At 47.7% G+C, this 18,387-nt stretch overlaps 1 protein-coding gene and 1 pseudogene across 1 annotated transcript; one reads left to right on the forward strand and one right to left on the reverse strand.

The window, feature by feature from the left end:
• Positions 1–9,543: 9,543 nt before the first annotated feature.
• On the forward strand, positions 9,544–16,350 carry CDK5R2 (cyclin dependent kinase 5 regulatory subunit 2). The gene has a single exon (XM_070422161.1). The coding sequence runs from the start codon at positions 9,706–9,708 to the stop codon at positions 10,813–10,815; it is 1,110 nt and encodes a 369-aa protein (XP_070278262.1). The 5' UTR covers positions 9,544–9,705; the 3' UTR covers positions 10,816–16,350.
• Positions 16,146–16,269, reverse strand: LOC139015892 (small nucleolar RNA SNORA42/SNORA80 family; annotated as a pseudogene).
• Positions 16,351–18,387: the final 2,037 nt, after the last annotated feature.

Genomic DNA, 18,387 nt, shown 5'->3' on the forward strand with positions numbered 1-18,387 from the left:
AAGAACTCTTATCACCAGCTATGGTTTGGACACACAAGTTTGAGGAATCCAACAGGAAATTGGCCTTGGGTTCAGAACCCAGGTTATTGGTCAATAGTGTCTTTCAGAATCAGTCCTTAGCTGACAATCGAATGTAAGAGACCACCCTTCTTAGTCACTAAGACCAAACATGTACTACTTTAAAGTTATGGACACATTTTCAGAAGAAAAAATTTTAGGCATGAAGTTCTATTAGAAATTTTTGCTTGCAAATATTAGATTTGCAACTCAAATTACCTTATGATTAGAAAAAAAAAGTGGGGAGGAGGGATGTTAATTGGCTCATGGACCTAGCTGGATCCAGGAGCTAAAATTAAATCAGGAATCCCTCTTTCCAACTGTTGATTCTGTTTTCCCATGTGTTGGTTCAGATGACCTCTGTCCATGTGGTCTAAATTAATGACCCTGTTTCAAAGCCTATCCCCCACCTGCCCCTAATCCTGGACAAACAGCAGACAAACAGAAGTGGGGGCAAGAGAGTCACCAGGATCTTAAGACTTTCATCCTACCAGCTTAGCAAACCTTAGAGAAAGGAAAGCATCTCTTTCTCTAGTTCTAGTAAAACTCCAAGAATTGAGTGTTAGTTGTATTGATTTGGGTCACCAGCCAAGCCCTGATCCATTGTGATTAGGATGGTAGCTGGTCAGGTCCGTGTTTGTATACCCACCCCTTGGATCTAGAGAGGGATTGGGCCCATGCATATCACATGGATTTGTAATGTGGGAGAAGTGATTTCCCAATGGCAAATTTGGTTCTTACCACAGGGAGGCTGGATGCTCGGCTGTAGCAACGACAATGGTGCGCAACAGAAAGAACAAATGGGATCTAGCCACCTTCCAGATTTTTCTTCTCCCTCTTAACATTTTCTTTTCCTTTTGTTTTGAGGCGGGGAGGGGGAGGTTAATCCACACCCGAGGATATTTTTCCATTGATTTTTATTTTTTTATTTATTTATTTATTTTATTTTTTTAAACAGATTATTCTTTTTTTTTTTTTTAATATATTTTATTGATTTTTTACAGATCGGAAGGGAGAGAGATAGAGAGCTAGAAACATTGATGAGAGAGAAACATCGATCAGCTGCCTCCTGCACATCTCCTACTGGGGATATGCCCACAACCAAGGTACATGCCCTTGACCGGAATCGAACCTGGGACCCTTCAGTCCGCAGGCCGACGCTCTATCCACTGAGCCAAACCGGTTTCGGCTCCATTGATTTTTAGAGAGAGTGGAAGTGAAAGAGAGAGACAGAGAGACACGTCAATTGGCTGCCTCCCACACGTGCCCTGACTAAGGCCAGGGATTGAGCCTGCAACCTAGGTATGTGCCCTTGATCAGAATTGAACCCAGGACCCTTCAGTCTACAGGCTGATGCTCTATCCACTGAGCCAAATCTGCTAGGGCTCCCCCTTAACATTTTCTGATAGTGATCCCACCTGAAGAAATTATAACTCCATAGGTCTGAGATAGAGCACAGAAATGGCATTTTTACTAAATTTCCCCAGGTGGTTCTGCTGGGCAGAGTAGTGTAGGAACTACTAATTAATATAGTAGACAACCTTCTTATTCTTCTCTACTCGCTACTCAACATCAAAAGTGAATATATGTGCGACTCTAGCTTATATAAGTAGAATTTCCTTTTTTTAACTCAAAGGAGGGAAAAAGAATTAGCTTTATATTTTGAGATTAGGGAGAGGAAAGTCTAAATTAATGACACTGTTTCAAAGCCTATCCCCCACCTGCCCCTAATCCTGGACAAACGGCAGATAAACAGAAGAGGCTCCTATCCAACTAAGATGCTGGGCCGGTAAGCAGGCCCACTGGGGTTCTTCATACAAGCAGTTACTCATTAACCCTCATGCTCACAGGGCAGGAATCTGTCGCTGTGAGCGAGGAGTTGCTGAGGCCTGGCTATGCCTTGGGAAAGGTGGTTATCATCACAGCTTGGAGTCAGGCAGAGAAGGCTATGGACTGGAGAGGACGTAATACCAGCTAGAGGAACTGGACCTCAGTTAAAAATTGATTTTAACTTCCTGTCAGTGTTTGCTTACCAGTGAGAACTCAGGACAAAGGAGATGGATTAGCTGCAAAGGTGGGAGGTGCAGGGGGATGGGCAGGATTAGCCAAGTCATCCTATCGCATTCTCTACACCTAATCAGAGGACACTGGTCAATTTGCTACTATTTATTGTTATTTTTCATATCTCTGTCATCTCTGCTATACCTTCCTTGTACAGGGAGCCCTACTTCACAGCATTTCATGTTCCCAGAGTCTAGCCCAGTACCTTGTAGGCCACAGTTTCTTGAGTAGTATTTGCTAAAATTGATTTTTAAATTTTGCAGAACAATTTCTCAAAGCCCTTGAAAAATAGAGCTAACCCTACGTGAAGCCTCGGGAGCATTGGAGAGATAGCAGGTGTGTGATGAGTAGCCAGAGCACGCCCCCTGAAAAGCACAGTCAGAAGGGGTGAGGGTGGGGTGGCCAGCATGGTGCCTGGCACGTAGCAAATACACAGAGATTCATAAAATTAATGAGGCATGTGGTGGACCAGAGAAGAGAACGGTGCCTGACACGCTGTTAGGTCTTTATGACCTCAGGAATCAAATCCAGCAATCCCCTAGGAACAGTCTGAGTAACAATTGCCATCAGCACAATAGCCAAGAAGAAAAGACAGTTATAAATTCCGGACTCAAAAACCAAACAAAAAGAAATTTTAATAGTACCCTGGCTCATTAATGAAGAATATTCTAGTAAGAACAAAAACAAAAAAATGAAAAAGCATTTTAGTGGTACAGATCAAGCAAACCTTCCTTGCTCTGTAAAAATAATGATGACAATATAATTTGTAATAACTCACATTTTTTAAACACAAGCACCATATACATATAATATATAAACATTGAGAGATTAAATAAAATCTTACAATAGCCCTGCGATGGTCCACTTTGATAGACCTCAGAAGAATTAAGAAACTTGCCTCAAGTCTCCCAGCTCATGAGTGGAGGAGTTGGATTTGAACCCAGACCTGCAGCTCCAGAATCCACATAGGACTCCTATACTGTCTTTCTCTTAAAAAGACAAATGTTCTCTATGCTATTTGTGAATGAGTCAGATCTCTTTCTGGCCCCTCCCTTTATTAACAAAAAATCTGGGCCATGAGTTCCTTGTTCAATCCCAAAGGAGAACTGGACCTCAGGGCTCAGCCTGTCTCAGGAGTAGGCTCCTGGAACTCCAGGGACCCTGAATGATTCCTGAAAGTCAAGATAAGAAAGGCTCTCATGGTCATGTCTAGTGTCTAGGGACCAGGTACGATGGAGGGTTTCTTGGGGGCCAGATGAAAGTGAGCTTGGGGGCACAGAGATGAAGGCTGTGTGTGGATCCAGCTCCTTAGGTGTGCAAAGGGAGAGCATATGCACCAGCCTAGCTCTCCCCCCTCTCCTGAGGACTCTACCCTAGGAGAGCTGAGGTGGGGAGGAGTAAGGCCCTGGAGTAGGAACCTACCCCAGGCAATAGTGGGGAGTGGGGGAAGGGGGTGGGCAGAGAGAAGAGATGAACCTGACCAAGGAGATGCTGCTGGCTGCCAGGAGGAAGAGCCCCACCTTCTCAACGCCTTTCCCATTCCAGCAGGCCCCTTGCTAGAAGGACTTAATTGAGGAGTCCAAATGTAGGTTTTTAAAAGCAGAGAATAGAGTTGATAAGCATAGATGAGGAAAAGCTGCTCTGGGGCAGGAAGAGAAGGGACCAATGCTGAGATGCTGCAGGGCCCAGGATAAAGGATCAGGGGAGGGCATGGGTGAGCTGGGGCTCCTTTTCCTTGCCATAAGCTCTCCTTCCTTCCTTAATAAAGCCTTGGTCTCCCCATCAGGTCAGCCTTCCCTCATCTTCACCCCTGGATCTTCTTTTCCCAACCCTAGGCTCCTACCTTCACCTCCCTTTGTTGCCCCCTGAGAACAGTTTTTTCTGCCCAATTCTTCCAGCACTCTCCAGTAGCTTTATTTCTTAGTTTAACTTCTGCTTCCGCCAAGCCCCTTTTTTGCCTCCTCCCTTTCACGCCCTCCCCCATCCCAAGCATCACACACACACACACACACCCCTTCTCTTCCCCGCCCTTGCTGGCACCCAACATAGCACTCCAGATGTAGGAGGAGATCAAAAAGGGTGGGGGTGGTGGCTGTTGCTTTTCTGAGATATTCTTAGCCTGTCTGGAGGCTGGAGCTGGAATCACTGTTTCCATCTCAACCAGGCAGTTGGCTGCAGGGAGGCTGCTGCTGTGACTGGGTCTTCCTCTAGTTCTTTGTCCCTCTCCCTGTCCCCATGTCCTCCTCTGTCTCAATTCCACTCTGTGAGCATAGACCCTCCATAAGTCCTGCTTTCCCACCCCTGTGCCCAGGCATAGGGGGTACCCTCTGCTGTGGCCTCGCCCCAATGAATTCTGAAAACCCTGCTCTGGGAGACTCTTGGGACCTTCAAGAACTCTAGCATTGTCATCAGCCTCTTTGGAGGGATCCATTGGAGAAATGGAGGTGCAATGACTTTGGGTTCTGGGATCTCTGGTCTTCAGGTTTACTGGGGAGACCCTGGACCTCAGCCATCTTGGCATCCTGTCCTTTGCCTCACCATCTTTCAGGGGCCCCTCTGAAGCATTGCTGAGAGCCTGAGTACGCCTCCCGTTTGTCTCCTGGGCTGAACTGCAGAAATGCAGGCCTCACATGGATGCTGTGCACACAGAGACTGAGTTCATCAGGCAGAAACAGACCAGGGAGAACCAGACAGGGCTGGAGCTAGAGGGGGAAACAGATTCACAGCACAGATTAATTTTGAATCAGATTCGTGGATTAGAAGAGACTTTAGGTATCATTTTAAGTTCAGTCCCCAAGATGTTATCTTATTCCTTTAGTATTAATTTTTATCTGATAATAAAAGTAAAATATATAGTTTCTACATTTTAATGTGAAGAAAGGGAGGCCAGAGAGCTGAAATGACTTCCCCAAGTCATACCGTTTATAAGCCCTGGACTAGAACTCCTGCCTCCTAGACTATGTATGGACTCTCAGAGAGGGAGATGAAAACCGCCAAAGGGCATAAGAGTTTGAGCTGCATTGCCTGGAGATATTCCCTTAAGGGTTCATCTTCCCAGAGATGGGGGTGGGAGGAGTCAGTGAAAGACTCATCTCTACAGTGAAAGTACAATTCTCCAATAAGGCCATGTTCCTACACAGGCTAAAACCTTGATCTAGGTCCTCCATTACTTGATCTAGGCCTACAATTCTGGTCTTAAAGAGCCTTCAGGAATAACTGCTTATCTGGACAGGGCATTGTTCTCCAAAGTGATGGAGACAGACAAGGGGTTTCTCATCTAAAGGAGTCTAATCCAGCCAGCACTGTCCCAGAGGAGTGTGTACGTCAAGCCTGTCAAAACTCAACGGCTAACAGAGGCCAAATAAACAAGGTTTAAGTTTGTGTGGGCTGCAAAAAAAGCAAAAGCTTCAATTTTCATAGAAACGTAGATTTATTTCGATAGAGACATGCTGAATACAAAGGGCTGAAATAAGTGAGTAATCATTAACATAAAATAATAGAACATTTTAATAATAATTAATATTTTTTCTTGAACATTAACTTACCGGACACTGAATAACCACAAATTAATAAGCATAACGCAAATAAACCTATTTTTCTTGTTCTCCGAAAGCAAAATATTTCCTGTTGTGCACACCAAACAAGTCAGTACAAGACTAATGACATGGCAGTAGGCTGCTAAAATATTCGCTGCTAGTATTAGTGGAAAGAAATGGTGCGCCTGTGCATAAGGCACGTAAGGGAAATAAATGCAACACCATTATAGTAATCAGCCATTAGCGAATGTTGTAGTTCATTATTAATAATTATGTATAGCAGGATATTGAAAAATTAAGTTACAAAATTTTTATTAAAATGTCTCTTACAGCCGAAACCGGTTTGGCTTGGTGGATAGAGCGTCGGCCTGAGGACTGAAGGGTCCCAGGTTCGATTCCGGTCGGGGGCGTGTGCCTGGGTTGCGGGCACATCCCCAGTGGGAGATGTGCAGGGGGCAGCTGGTCGATGTTTCTCTCTCATCGATGTTTCTAACTCTCTATCTCTCTCCCTTCCTCTCTGTAAAAAAATCAATAAAATATATTTTTTTAAAAAAATGTCTCTTACATACTGTTATATTGGCTGGGCCGCAAAAATATTCCTTGTGGGCCGCAAGTTTGACATGTTTGGTGTATGTCCCTGGGAAATGGACAGACCAGAACCGACATACAGATAAATGCATCAGTTACAGAATATAGACCTGAAATGTAACCCAACCAGAAAAGTACACTTGTGGTTGTGGCAGGGACATCATTGTCCTTCTGTAAAGCCCGCCTTCTCATCAAGTCTTTCTGGTTTCACTACGCTTAGCCCTCTAGGCCTCCACTCTGTATAGAGGCATAATCTCCCTCTCTCCTCCCTTAATATCTCTAGCTTTTTAATAACAGAAATGCTGTCGCTCTTTAAGGATTAGTTTTGATTATTTTGTCTGCTTTTTTTTAAAAAATGTCACCCATATCCATCCTGCACATCTTGGACTGGGGACTCAGAGCCCAGCCCTTAACCAAGTTGTTATGTAGCAGCTGCTGCTCAGGAGAAGAGGTTAAAAAGACTGATGTCGGAAAGAGCATTAGGTCCCTTCCAATTAGTCCAAAAAAGGCTTCTTGGAGGAGGTAGAATTTCAAGGGCTTCACTGGAGAAGGCAAAGTAATGTTTATTTTTGAGGGTGTCTGGCCCAGTAGTAGGAATTTGAGATTCAATAGAGATAACCACACTAGGTGGAGAGTGGGTGAGCCAGAGAGTGGGTATGAGGCAGGGTAAGGTGAAGAAAGAAAGGGAAGTGTGACCTTTTAAGATACTTGATCTGGGGACCCTGATGCAGAGGAAGAGACTCTTGATTCTGACCCAGAGGACAACAGGAGGTCACTGCTGGGCCTGTAGTGAGGGTACCATGGTGGTGACATCTGTGGGTACTGCATAGAAGAGCTTGTCCTAAACCACACCAGCAGTAGATTTACGTCAGTGAAGGACTCTGGGGAGCAGAGCTGGGAGGACCCACGTGCCATTCAGATCCATGTGTCTGGTGTTTCTGCCAGTGCAACTCAGTCTCTATGGGGCCTGATAAAGGCTGACTCAGAAGGCTTTGTAGGAAAAAGTGGGACCAGTTCTAGGAGCTGAAAAAAGGGAGAATGGGGAAATTGAGCAGGTCAGCTTAGGCTGTGAGAGAATAAAGATCAGATATAAGGGAGCAAAAGAGACCCTAATGAGACCATGCTCATGGGTGCTGAGTCAGGGAGGGGTATAAGTCTGCATGTGTACAGTGGAATCAGATAGGGAACCAAGACAGGCAGACCACGGGCCTCCAGGTGTGAGTAAGCTGGGATTGTAAGACAGCTGAGAAAAGCTGGTGGCAGGAGCTGCAGCCTAAGGGGATTCTGGAACAGCCTATCTGGAATGAACCACAAGCTCATGTGCATACACACCAACCCTGACACCAGTGGATGCTTGGAGCTGTGTTGGTGGACTGTGAGGAGCATGGAGGTGACTCCAGAGACAATTCTGAAGATTTGGCTGAATTCATAGGTAGGGGCTTCTCTTGCCAACCTACCCACCATCAAGGCCCACTTAAGAAGCTAAAGACTTGGGCCCTAGCCAGTTTCTCAGTGGGTAGAGCGTCGGCCTGCAGACCAAAGGATCCTGTGGTTTGATTCAGGTCAAGGGCACATACCTTGGTTGCGGGCTCCTACCCAGCCCAGGCCTTGGTCGGGGCTCGGGCGGGAGGCAATCAATCGATGTGTTTCTTTCACATCGATGTTTCTCTCTGTCTTTCCCTCTCTCTTCCACTCTCCCTAAAAAAATCAATGGAAAAAATATCCTCGGGTGAGGATTAACAAAAAACAAAAACAAACAAAAAGAAGATGAAGACTTGGGGGAATGGGGAGCAGGAAGAGATTAACCAGAGAACTTATATGTATATATGCATAATCCATGGACACAGCCAATATAGTGTGGTGAAGGCCTGGAAAGGGGGGGGACATTGAGGGGTGGAGGAGATCGGTGGGGGGCTCAGGGGGACATCTGTAATATTTTCAACAATAAAGATAAACTTTTTAAAAAGAAGAAGCTGAAGACTCCTGTGTTGGGGAGCCAGTGAGCAGGCCTGGATAAGGGTGGACACTATCGTACAAGGCACATACAGCCCAGAACCAGCTGAGCTCAGAACCTGCAGTAAGCCTTGTAGAGTCTGAAATACGGGACAAAGTCTTTGTGGGGGAGAGAGAGAGAGAGAGAGAGAGAGAGAGAGAGAGAGAGAGAGAGAGAGAAAGAAAGAGAGGGAGGGAGGGAGGAAGGAAGAAAGGAAGGAAGGAAGGAAGGAAGGAAGGAAGGAAGGAAGGAAGGAAGAAAGAAAGAAAGAAAGAAAGAAAGAAAGAAAGAAAGAAAGAAAGAAAGAAAGAAAGAAAGAACTCAGCCTAATAGTTTGCAGCTGGGAGTGGGGATAGAATGGCAGGAAGCATTTAACAATGAAAACCCACCTCAACCTGAACCTGGGACTGGGCTGGAGGTCGTGCCTACCCTCCACTCAGAAGGCCCTGTCTGCTGCCCAAGCCTGCAGAGACCAACCTATTCAATTTCCAGCATTGCCCCATGGACCAACCATCCATCACCCACCCAAGTGTGGGGTCAGGGTGTGTTGGTGAGGATGAAGAGCACGAGAAAAGCCATCCAGAGACCAGAACCCCAGGACCTCTCCCCACAGAACTCAACTACAGAGAATCAGGCCAAAGAACTCGGCCTCGGGGACATATATGAGGGTCTTGTGATCCCTATAGCAAGGGCCCCCAAGGAGAATTGTGACCTTCAGGAGAACCCAGGCCCTGCCAGCACCCCATCACAGGCAGAGCAAAAATGTGCCTACTGCAGCTCTCTGTGGTGGCCTCGTGAGGAGGTAAGGTAGGGGAGAAGATCTAAGAGGGAATAGGTCAGACAGCCCAATTGAAGGAGTCAGTGCAGTAAGACCCCGCCGAAGCCAGAGCGCCCTGATGACTATGCTGCCACCAACACATAATCAAAAGGGGAGGCTGTTCCCATGGCTTCTCTTCTACCTCGATTCAGTGCATCAAAACAAGCTGACCCATGTCTCTAAGACCTGTATAGGGAGGTGGGAGCGGCCACTCTTCCTCCCCAGCTCAGACCCTACGGGGGTCCTCGAACGACCGCCACATCCTCCTCCATACCCCTTGCTGGTGTAGGGAAAGGACCAGCAAGAGAGGGTGGAGGTGGGCGGGACTTGTAATGGCATGTGAGATCCGATTGGTCAAAAGAGCTGCCGATTAGGAGGGCAGCTCGGGCGAGGATTGGCAGCGTGAAGCGGGGCGCGGCGCAGCGAAAGAAGAGGCCCTAGGGGTGGGGCTGACGCTGCAGCTGGCGCAGCTCAGACTCCGACCAGCAGTCGCCGAGCAGCAAAGCAACCGGCTTTCCCCGCCCGTTCCCGCGCCCCGGTCGGGGCTAGGCCCCCCCGCCGCCGGGTCCCCGGGGGCTGCGGCAGCAGCGGCGGCGGCAGCGGCGCCGCCCGTGGTTCCCGCTGGGGCCCGGGCGCCGGCCCCTCTCTGCAGGATGGGCACGGTGCTGTCTCTTTCCCCCGCCTCCTCGGCCAAGGGCCGGAGGCCCGGCGGGCTGCCCGAGGAGAAGAAGAAGGCACCGCCCGCGGGGGACGAGGCGCTGGGGGGCTACGGAGCGCCGCCAGTAGGCAAGGGCGGCAAAGGCGAGAGCCGGCTCAAACGGCCATCCGTGCTCATTTCGGCGCTCACCTGGAAGCGCCTGGTGGCCGCGTCTGCCAAGAAGAAGAAAGGCAGCAAGAAGGTGACGCCCAAGCCAGCGTCCACTGGCCCGGACCCCTTGGTCCAGCAACGCAACCGCGAGAACCTACTCCGCAAGGGCCGGGATCCCCCCGACGGCGGCGGCGCCACCAAGCCGCTGGCCGTGCCTGTGCCCACAGTGCCCGCGGCCGCCGCCACCTGCGAGCCGCCGTCGGGGGGCAGCGGGGCCGCCCCGCCGCCAGGCTCGGGCGGGGGAAAGCCGCCGCCGCCACCCCCAGCCCCTCAGGCGGCGCCACCGGTGCCGGGCGGCTCGCCACGGCGGGTCATCGTGCAGGCGTCAACGGGCGAGCTGCTGCGCTGCCTGGGCGACTTCGTGTGCCGACGCTGCTACCGCCTCAAGGAGCTGAGCCCCGGCGAGCTGGTGGGCTGGTTCCGCGGAGTGGACCGCTCGCTGTTGCTGCAGGGCTGGCAAGACCAGGCCTTCATTACGCCTGCCAACCTGGTGTTCGTGTACCTGCTGTGCCGCGAGTCGCTGCGCGGGGATGAGTTGGCGTCGGCCGCCGAGCTGCAGGCTGCCTTCCTCACTTGCCTCTACCTCGCCTACTCCTACATGGGCAACGAGATCTCCTATCCGCTCAAGCCCTTCCTCGTGGAGCCCGACAAGGAGCGCTTCTGGCAACGCTGCCTGCGCCTCATCCAGCGGCTCAGCCCGCAGATGCTGCGGCTCAACGCCGACCCCCACTTCTTCACGCAGGTCTTTCAAGACCTCAAGAATGAGGGAGAGGCCGCCGCCGGCGCCGGGGGTCCACCCAGTGGGGGTGCGCCCGCGACCCCCGTCTCCTCCTCGGCCGCCAGGGACAGCTGCGCGACCGGAGCCAAGCACTGGACTATGAACCTGGACCGCTAGGGATACCCGACGGCCGCTCCTGCCCCCGCGCCAGCCCCTGACACACACTCGGAGCCCTGGAACCATCAAGCTGCCGCCTCTGTAACCGCCGTTGCCGTTCCCGCCCCGGCCGGAGGAGGAGCCGCCCCTGCCACGCCGGGGAAGGTGGAGGCCAGGAAGCCAGAGGCCGCGGCGTCTGGATTTGCTGGGCGTAGGGTGGGGCTGAGGGATGAACGCGGGAAGGGGACCCCCCTACCTCAACCTTTCTGTCTGCGTCCTCATCTTTCCAACTCTGCCCAGGTCTCCCCTTTCCCGTCTCTGTGTGTGTCTACAAGCCCATCTTCCTCGGTTTTGTCCGTTTCCTCACTTTCTTCCTGTATCTTCATCTTTCCTCTTATCTGCCTTTCCATTTTACGTTCCTTGGGTGTGTATTTCCGTCTACATCTCACCCCATACCTATTTCTCTTTGCCCCCATTTCTCTCTGCACCTGTGTCCCCATCGCCCATCTTGTTCTCTTTTTCCTCGCTCTTGGCATGTGTCACCACCTTCCTTCCTGTCTGCCTCCGCCACCCTGCCTGTGTCAGCTTGCATTCATTCCCCCGAATGAGCCCCCATTCCTCCCTCCCCAAACCAAAAGGAACATTAGTTCTTAATTTGGATGGACTGAGGTGTGGCGAGAAACTGCATTCCCAGAGGCTCAGACAACCACCAGGATGGTCCTTCACCCCACCCCCACCGCCTCTCTCTACCTTTCCAACGTGTTGCATGCCGGGAGTTGGGGGGAGAGGGATGCCGACTACAAGAGGCTGACCTTTGGGAGCAAACTCAACCCAGGAGGCCACCCCGGCGGCAGCGGTGCCTCAGCGGAAGGATGGGAAGAGACAGAAACTCTTCTTACTTAGGGGGAGGGGCACCCTCTTCCTTATCCTTAGGTGTTTTTTGTTTCCCCCTCTTTTAATTTATTCGGTTGTTTCTGGAGGGTGGGGGGAGGGAGGGTTGGGCAGGGAGCTGTCTGAGGTGCTGATCTGAGGCCAGACTGGAATCCTCTCGGGAGGGTGCCAGGGACTGGGTTGGGCCTGGTGCGGATCCAAGGTGCCAATGATGCGGGCCGACGGCGCGGGCCGCACTGTCTCTCTGTCCGTCTGTCCGGAAGATAACTATAAAGCGCTTGAAGCGCCTGCAGATGGTTTTGCGCCGGCCTTTCTTTGGGCCCCAGGAGGGAGGGAGCAGGAATGGAGCTGCCACAAGCAGGGCAGGAGGCCCCCAGGGGCCTAGTGAGGAAGGTCTGGTCCCTGAGAACTGCTACTCTTTGGTCCCATTTACTTCTATCCCCACCCCCACCTCCATTTTGTCTGACCTTGCTCCTCATTAATGGCCGATCCATTTCTGGATTAAATGATGAGGACAGCAGAAGTTGTCCCCCCTTACAGAGTGGTCCTTTGAGGCAGAAATAGCTTATTATTGTGGCTACTTTTCTCTGCCTTCATCTCTCCCCACCATATATCCCGTCAGGAATCCAGGCAGACCTGATTTAAGTCTGTGTTCACCACTCAGGTGGGGCTTGACTGCCACACGCAGCCTCACACGCTTCCCCTCACCCACTGGACTGCTTCAAGGCTGCTTCGGCCACACGCCTACCCAGAGCAGACTTGGGAGGACCATCCATGCTTGAGATTCAGACCTGGCTCTTTATCTCCAGGGAGGCTAGGACACAGGCAACCTGGGAGAAGGGAGCCATTGATTGTGGTTGAAAGAGAAATAACCTATTTAGCCTGAGATCTCTGTTTGGTTTCCCTTGCCTTCTTAGCCACATGGCTAAGCGCTCCATTCACTGTTTCATTGGCCCAAGGAAGCCTGTCTCCAGTAAAAGCGCTGGCGTCTCTGACCCTAGTCGCCGGGAGAATCCTGAGGGACAACTGGGCGAGGTCCTCAAGAACGAGGCTCGCTGTCCGTGGTGCTGACTGGCGCGCAGGGGCAGGAAGAGCTGGGTAGGGACCTGTAGGGGCAAGAGGAGTTGCGGATTGGGTCTCAACTAGGTCTTTGGAAGTGGGCTGTGATCTATTCTGTTGGCGAGTTACAGGAGTCTGGCCCCAAACCCAGGAATGCCGCTTCCACTTGCCCTCCAAAGAGGACAGACTTCGACTCTCCCCCAGCCTCTGTCAAGCACCCGTGGACCGGCCTGGAGCCGGAAATCCCCAGTCCAGATTTGTGAATCGAGTTCCCGGGGGAGGGGGGGAGAACTGGCGGAAGAGAAGGCGGGAGCAGCCGCCCATTGGCTGGAATTTGGCGCAGTCAGCGCGGTGCCGTCATCTCTCTTAGTTTGGAAGGAGGGAGGGAGGAGCACTTGGGTCACCCCGCGGCTGTCGCCATAGTAACCAGACTGAGCGGATGGGCGGGGCCACCTCTCTCTCTCCTCTCGTCTTCTAGCGGGGGAAACAGTCCTAATCTTCCTTTTTTGGAACTAGTTAGCAAGACTACTTGATTGGAGTTACTGCGTTAGGTATTGCCCTTGAACCCATTGACGGAGCACCCTCCCTGTATTACACACACACACACACACACACACACACACACACACACACACCCCTCCAGGAACCTGTGGTTTGGCACTTGAAGACCTAGAATGAGAAAAAGTCTCAGTGTGTGGAGTCAAATTAAATCTCACTTTCTTTGCCGGGCCCCAAGGCATGAGGCTTTGACATAATCCGATTAGGGGTGAAGGACCGGAGGAGGATCAGCATGAATGCATGGAAGAAATAGCCTTCTGGGTCAACTAGATCAGACTCCTGTTTTCTGGGAGAGAAGGCAGTTGTAAGGTGAAGAGCTCAGAACTATCTTCTGAGAAGGCAAGGTGAGAAGCAAGTAAGTTTAGAAATAGCGAAGTGCCTCCTTTTCACTGCCAAGAAGTGGACCTTGGGAAAGTGAGTCCAGGCTCAGGAAGGAGGTTTTGAAGAGGACCCAGAGCTCTAGAGAGAGCCCAGCAGGGGGTGAGGAGTGGACTGAGGAAAAAATGGAGATGAAGAATAGGAGACAGAAATCCAGCTGGAGCCATGACTCAGCACTTCTCCTGGTTTGGGGGAGGGGGGGGGGGGAGAAGAGGGGGACTCTCCCAGTACAGGGGCAGCAGAGAGGGGAGGGGAGCAAGACAGCAAATGGGCAACCATTTGCATAATACATGCATTGATATACAACAAAAGGCACACATTTTAACCCAGAAGTAGGTACATATGCATTTATACTGATGAAGATTTTTTTCAATTGTAACATACACATCTCCACTCCCACCTTCCCTGCCCCACTTCCTGGAGCAGAGGACATCCTGTCCTGAGATTTATGCTTGCCTGCCCTTAGAATACCTTGGTACTTAATGGGAAAGGAGAAACAAAAAATTGCAGAGTTGGGGGGGGGGTGTTGTCATGGTAACTGCCTTGCTTGCCAGGCAGGATGCCCAGCAACCAGAGCATCTGGCAGTATCTAAGGGGACATCCTGTGGCCTCTATCCACCTGAGGACTCTGCCTCAGGCATTCAAATAGGCATTTCCGGAAGATTTTTACAATAGGGGCTGGTTTGGCAGCTAGGTGTGGGGCCTGACCTTCATCATGTGCCCTACTTTAAGTGGTACTGCTGACCCCTTTATACATCATACATGCTATTTGCCGAGAGTGGCCTCAAGATAGCACAGAGCTCAACAATTTAAATACCATTATTAAGACCATTACCTTGCCTCTCAGCACCTTGCCAGACACCCTACAAGAAGACACCCTACAATGAGAGTGTATTTTACCTACACAGGCTAGATATGTAAATGAGATGTAGAAAAAATGGTTTTAGTTCACTGTGGTAAAAGATTGGGTACAAAATAGACCACAGGGCACAGTCTTAGGATTCAAGTTCCTTAATACATAGACGAGGTTTTCAGAGTCAATTTCTCTGATGCACTTGCAGACTAGCTAGCTGACTTTTCACTCCAGTGGCCCCACCACTGCCTCCTTTCTCAGTATTCAGGTTTAACCTCATAGTTTCTGGCTTAAAATACTCCCAATTTAGTTTGGGCTTTCAGGATTTTCCCCGTAGATTTTTCCTCACTATTTCTTCAGCAATTAGCTGCTCCCAAATTCTCTTTCTACTTGGAGATATAGCCCACCCCTTGGTTATGGTCTCCTGTGATTAATGTTTAGCGTTAAGCCCATAAATCATACAATTAGTCTCTCTGAGTACATTCTTGTATGTGACAACCTAGAAGGAAGGAAAGGTAATAATCCTATATAATAAAGAGCTAATATGCTAATTAGACCTTGCAGACGTCCTTCCGGATGACCTTCTGGATGAAGCCAGGGCTGCAAGGGCTGAGCCCCTTGCATGAATCTCATGCATTGGGCCTCTAGTAAACAATATAAATAGGAAAAGAGGTATTTCTTTACAATCTTTTACATTTTACTCCTTAAAAAAATAATTTATGTTATCCCAGGAAAACACAGACTATGGAGAAAAGCCCAAAAAGGAAGTATAATGATGGAGAACTTGTCCTACCAGCTATTAAAATGTATTATAGACCTAAGTAGCTAAAATATATGGCACTGATACAGGAACAGACAAATCCATAGAACAGAAGGCATAACCCAAAGTTAAACTTCAACAATTGTGGTAATTTAATATATGATAAAGGCACCACTTCAAATCCATTGGAAAAAGATGGATTAGTTAGTAAATGGTTTTGCTACAACTGAGTAGTCATTTTTATGAAGGAAAAGGTCAATTCTTCCTCATTTTTTACCCCAAAATAAATTTCAAATTGATTTTTAAAATTAAGTAAAAAGCCATAAAAGCCTTAGAAGAGGAGAAATTTCAAAGTATCTATTAAAATTCAAATGCACATACATTTTTACTCAGGAATTCCAATTTCTAGTATTAACCCTAGAGAAATATTTAAACATGTGCACAAGGAGACATAACAGATATTTTTAACAATGCATTATTGTTTGGAGGGAGACAACTTGGAATCACCCTAAATATCTGCCCATAGGTTAGGGGTCAAATAAATTTTGAGACATCCAAATTACTGACCGTAGTATTCAGTTAAAAAGAGTGGATTGGACTGTATGTACTGATGTGAAAGATATCCAAAGCATATTGTATTATGAATAGTTGCATGACAATACATACAGTACAATACCATTATGCAAAAGCAAACAAATTAAACTAAACTATAATTTCTGCGTGTGTGTGTGTGTATACAAAATAGAAGCTTGAGAAAGATGTACATCATTCTTAAAAAGTGACTTCTGGGGATGAACTGGGATAAATGTCTAGAGGACTTTCACCTTATCTGTGGAGTTTAAATTTTTTTCCCACTGTGTAACTCACTTCAATGCCTGCAGCCTATGGGCAGAGGCCAGACAATGGGTCAAGGCCACAGTTTGCTCTGACATGGGGCACTATGAGGAGTTTAATTTTTAAAAATAAAAATGCATGAGTATGTTGTTTTCATAATTAGAAAATAGTAATTAATATATGACTATATAGTCAAATATTAAATAAAAATACTTGGATAAAATATGAGTTATTTATGGTATTGTTATTATTGCATCTTGGGTTGGATGGAGAACATCTTTTTTGAGATAGAGAGACCTTAAAGGAGAAGATTGATTCATCTGACTCCATTTGAGCTTTTGAATGTAAGTAAGAGAAATAGAGAAAGAAAAATAACAACCAAAGCAGGATTGAAAGACAAATGACAAGCCGAGAGTACATATTTACAACACAATATATTTTCAATGTATAGTTAAAACCATAAAGAGGTAAGTCACACAAAAATGTAAATAATCAATAAATACATAAAAATATATTTAACTTCATTATTGACCATCCTAAGAAGTTCAAATCAAAACAGTAATGGGGTATTGAATCTCTTATACTGACAAAGGTTATAAAAATGGAACATTTGAAACCACGAAAAAACTGAGGGAAATGTACACTTCCTCACCATGCTTGTAGACATACATGTTTGTTTAGTCTTTTTGGAGAGCAACTTGGCTATTTGACCCAGCTACCACATTTTCAGAAATTTACCCTAAAAAGGTAAGCAGGGAAAAACCTGATACAAAGATGCTTATCATAACTTACTTTATTTATTTATTTTTAATCCTCACCCGAGGATATTTTTCCATTGATTATAGAGAGAGTGGAAGGGAGGGGGTAAGACAGAAAGAGAAGCATCAATGTTGGAGAGAAACATCGATTGGTTGCCTTCCACTCACACCTCAACCAGGGCAGGGGATTAAGCCTGCAACTGAGGTACGTGCCCTTGACCAGAATGGAACCTGGGACCCTTTAGTCTGTGGGCCAATGCTCTATCCACTGAGCTAAACCAGCTAGGGCCATAACATTATTTATAATGATAAAAAATGGATACATCAATAGGAGATTAAGTAAATTGTGATAAATGAATATTCATTGGGATATTATGGACCATTAAAAATTATGCATCAGTCTATATTTATTGGCATGAAAAATGACCATGACAAAGTGAAAATAGCAGGTTAAAAATAATATGAGAGAGACACCTTTAAATAGCTGTCCTCTTCTTGTCATTCAAATCTCTACTTAATAGTCCCTCTTCCTGATGAATTCATCTCAGCCTGCCCCACAGTCACCCTCCATCACAGACTCCTGATTTTTCTTCATAGCATTTGTCACCACCTGATAAAATTCTATCTTGTTCACTGCTAGAGTCCTTGTACCTAGCAAAGTGCTGGACACACAGTAGGCAGTCAATAGATATATTACAGATTGTATGTGTGCATGTGTGCACATGTGGGAACTTTTAGGATGTTGATTAAAATATTAATAGTTCTCTCTAAGTGGTGGAATTTTAATTTAAAATTTTTAAATTAATTTTATTGGGGTAACATTGGTTAATAAGTTTATATAAGTTTTGAGTGTACAATTCTATAATACTTCAACTGTATATTGCATTGTGTGTTCACCACCCAAAATTAAGTCTGCTTCTGTCACCATATATTTGACCCACTGTACCCTATTTTACCTCCCCCAACTTTCTATATGGTGGGATTGTAAATGACCAGTTTTACTCCCTTAGTCCTTTCCTGAGTTTTCTAGTTGGTAATGATGATAATGACGATGATGAAGAAGAAGATGATGATGATTTAAAAAAGAAAGAAAGGAAAATCATAAAGAAAGAAAAAGAGCCCTAGCTGGCTTGGCTCAGTGGATAGAGTGTCGGCCTGTGGGCTGAAGGGTCCCAGGTTCGATTCCAGTTGAGGGCACATGCCCGGGTTGTAGGTTCGATCCCCAGTAGGGGGCGTGCATGAGGCAGCCGATCAATAATTCTCTCTCTTCATTGATGTTTCTATCTCTCTCTCCCTCTCCCTTCCTCTCTGAAATCAATAAAAATATTTTTAAAAGAATGAAAGAAAGAAAAAGACAGGAAAGAAGGAAGGACGGAAGGGAGAGAGGGAGGGAGGAAGGAAGGAGGAAAGAAAGAAGAAAAATATGAGGCTGAGCAGTGTCTGGAAAAGTAGAAAAACAGCCCTAGCCGGTTTGGCTCAATGGATAGAACATCGGCCTGGGG

This window comes from Myotis yumanensis, unplaced genomic scaffold (genome assembly GCF_028538775.1).
Source record: "Myotis yumanensis isolate MYYU_CA2020_CCGP unplaced genomic scaffold, mMyoYum1.0.hap1 SCAF_8, whole genome shotgun sequence".
Taxonomy (NCBI): Eukaryota; Metazoa; Chordata; class Mammalia; order Chiroptera; family Vespertilionidae; genus Myotis; species Myotis yumanensis.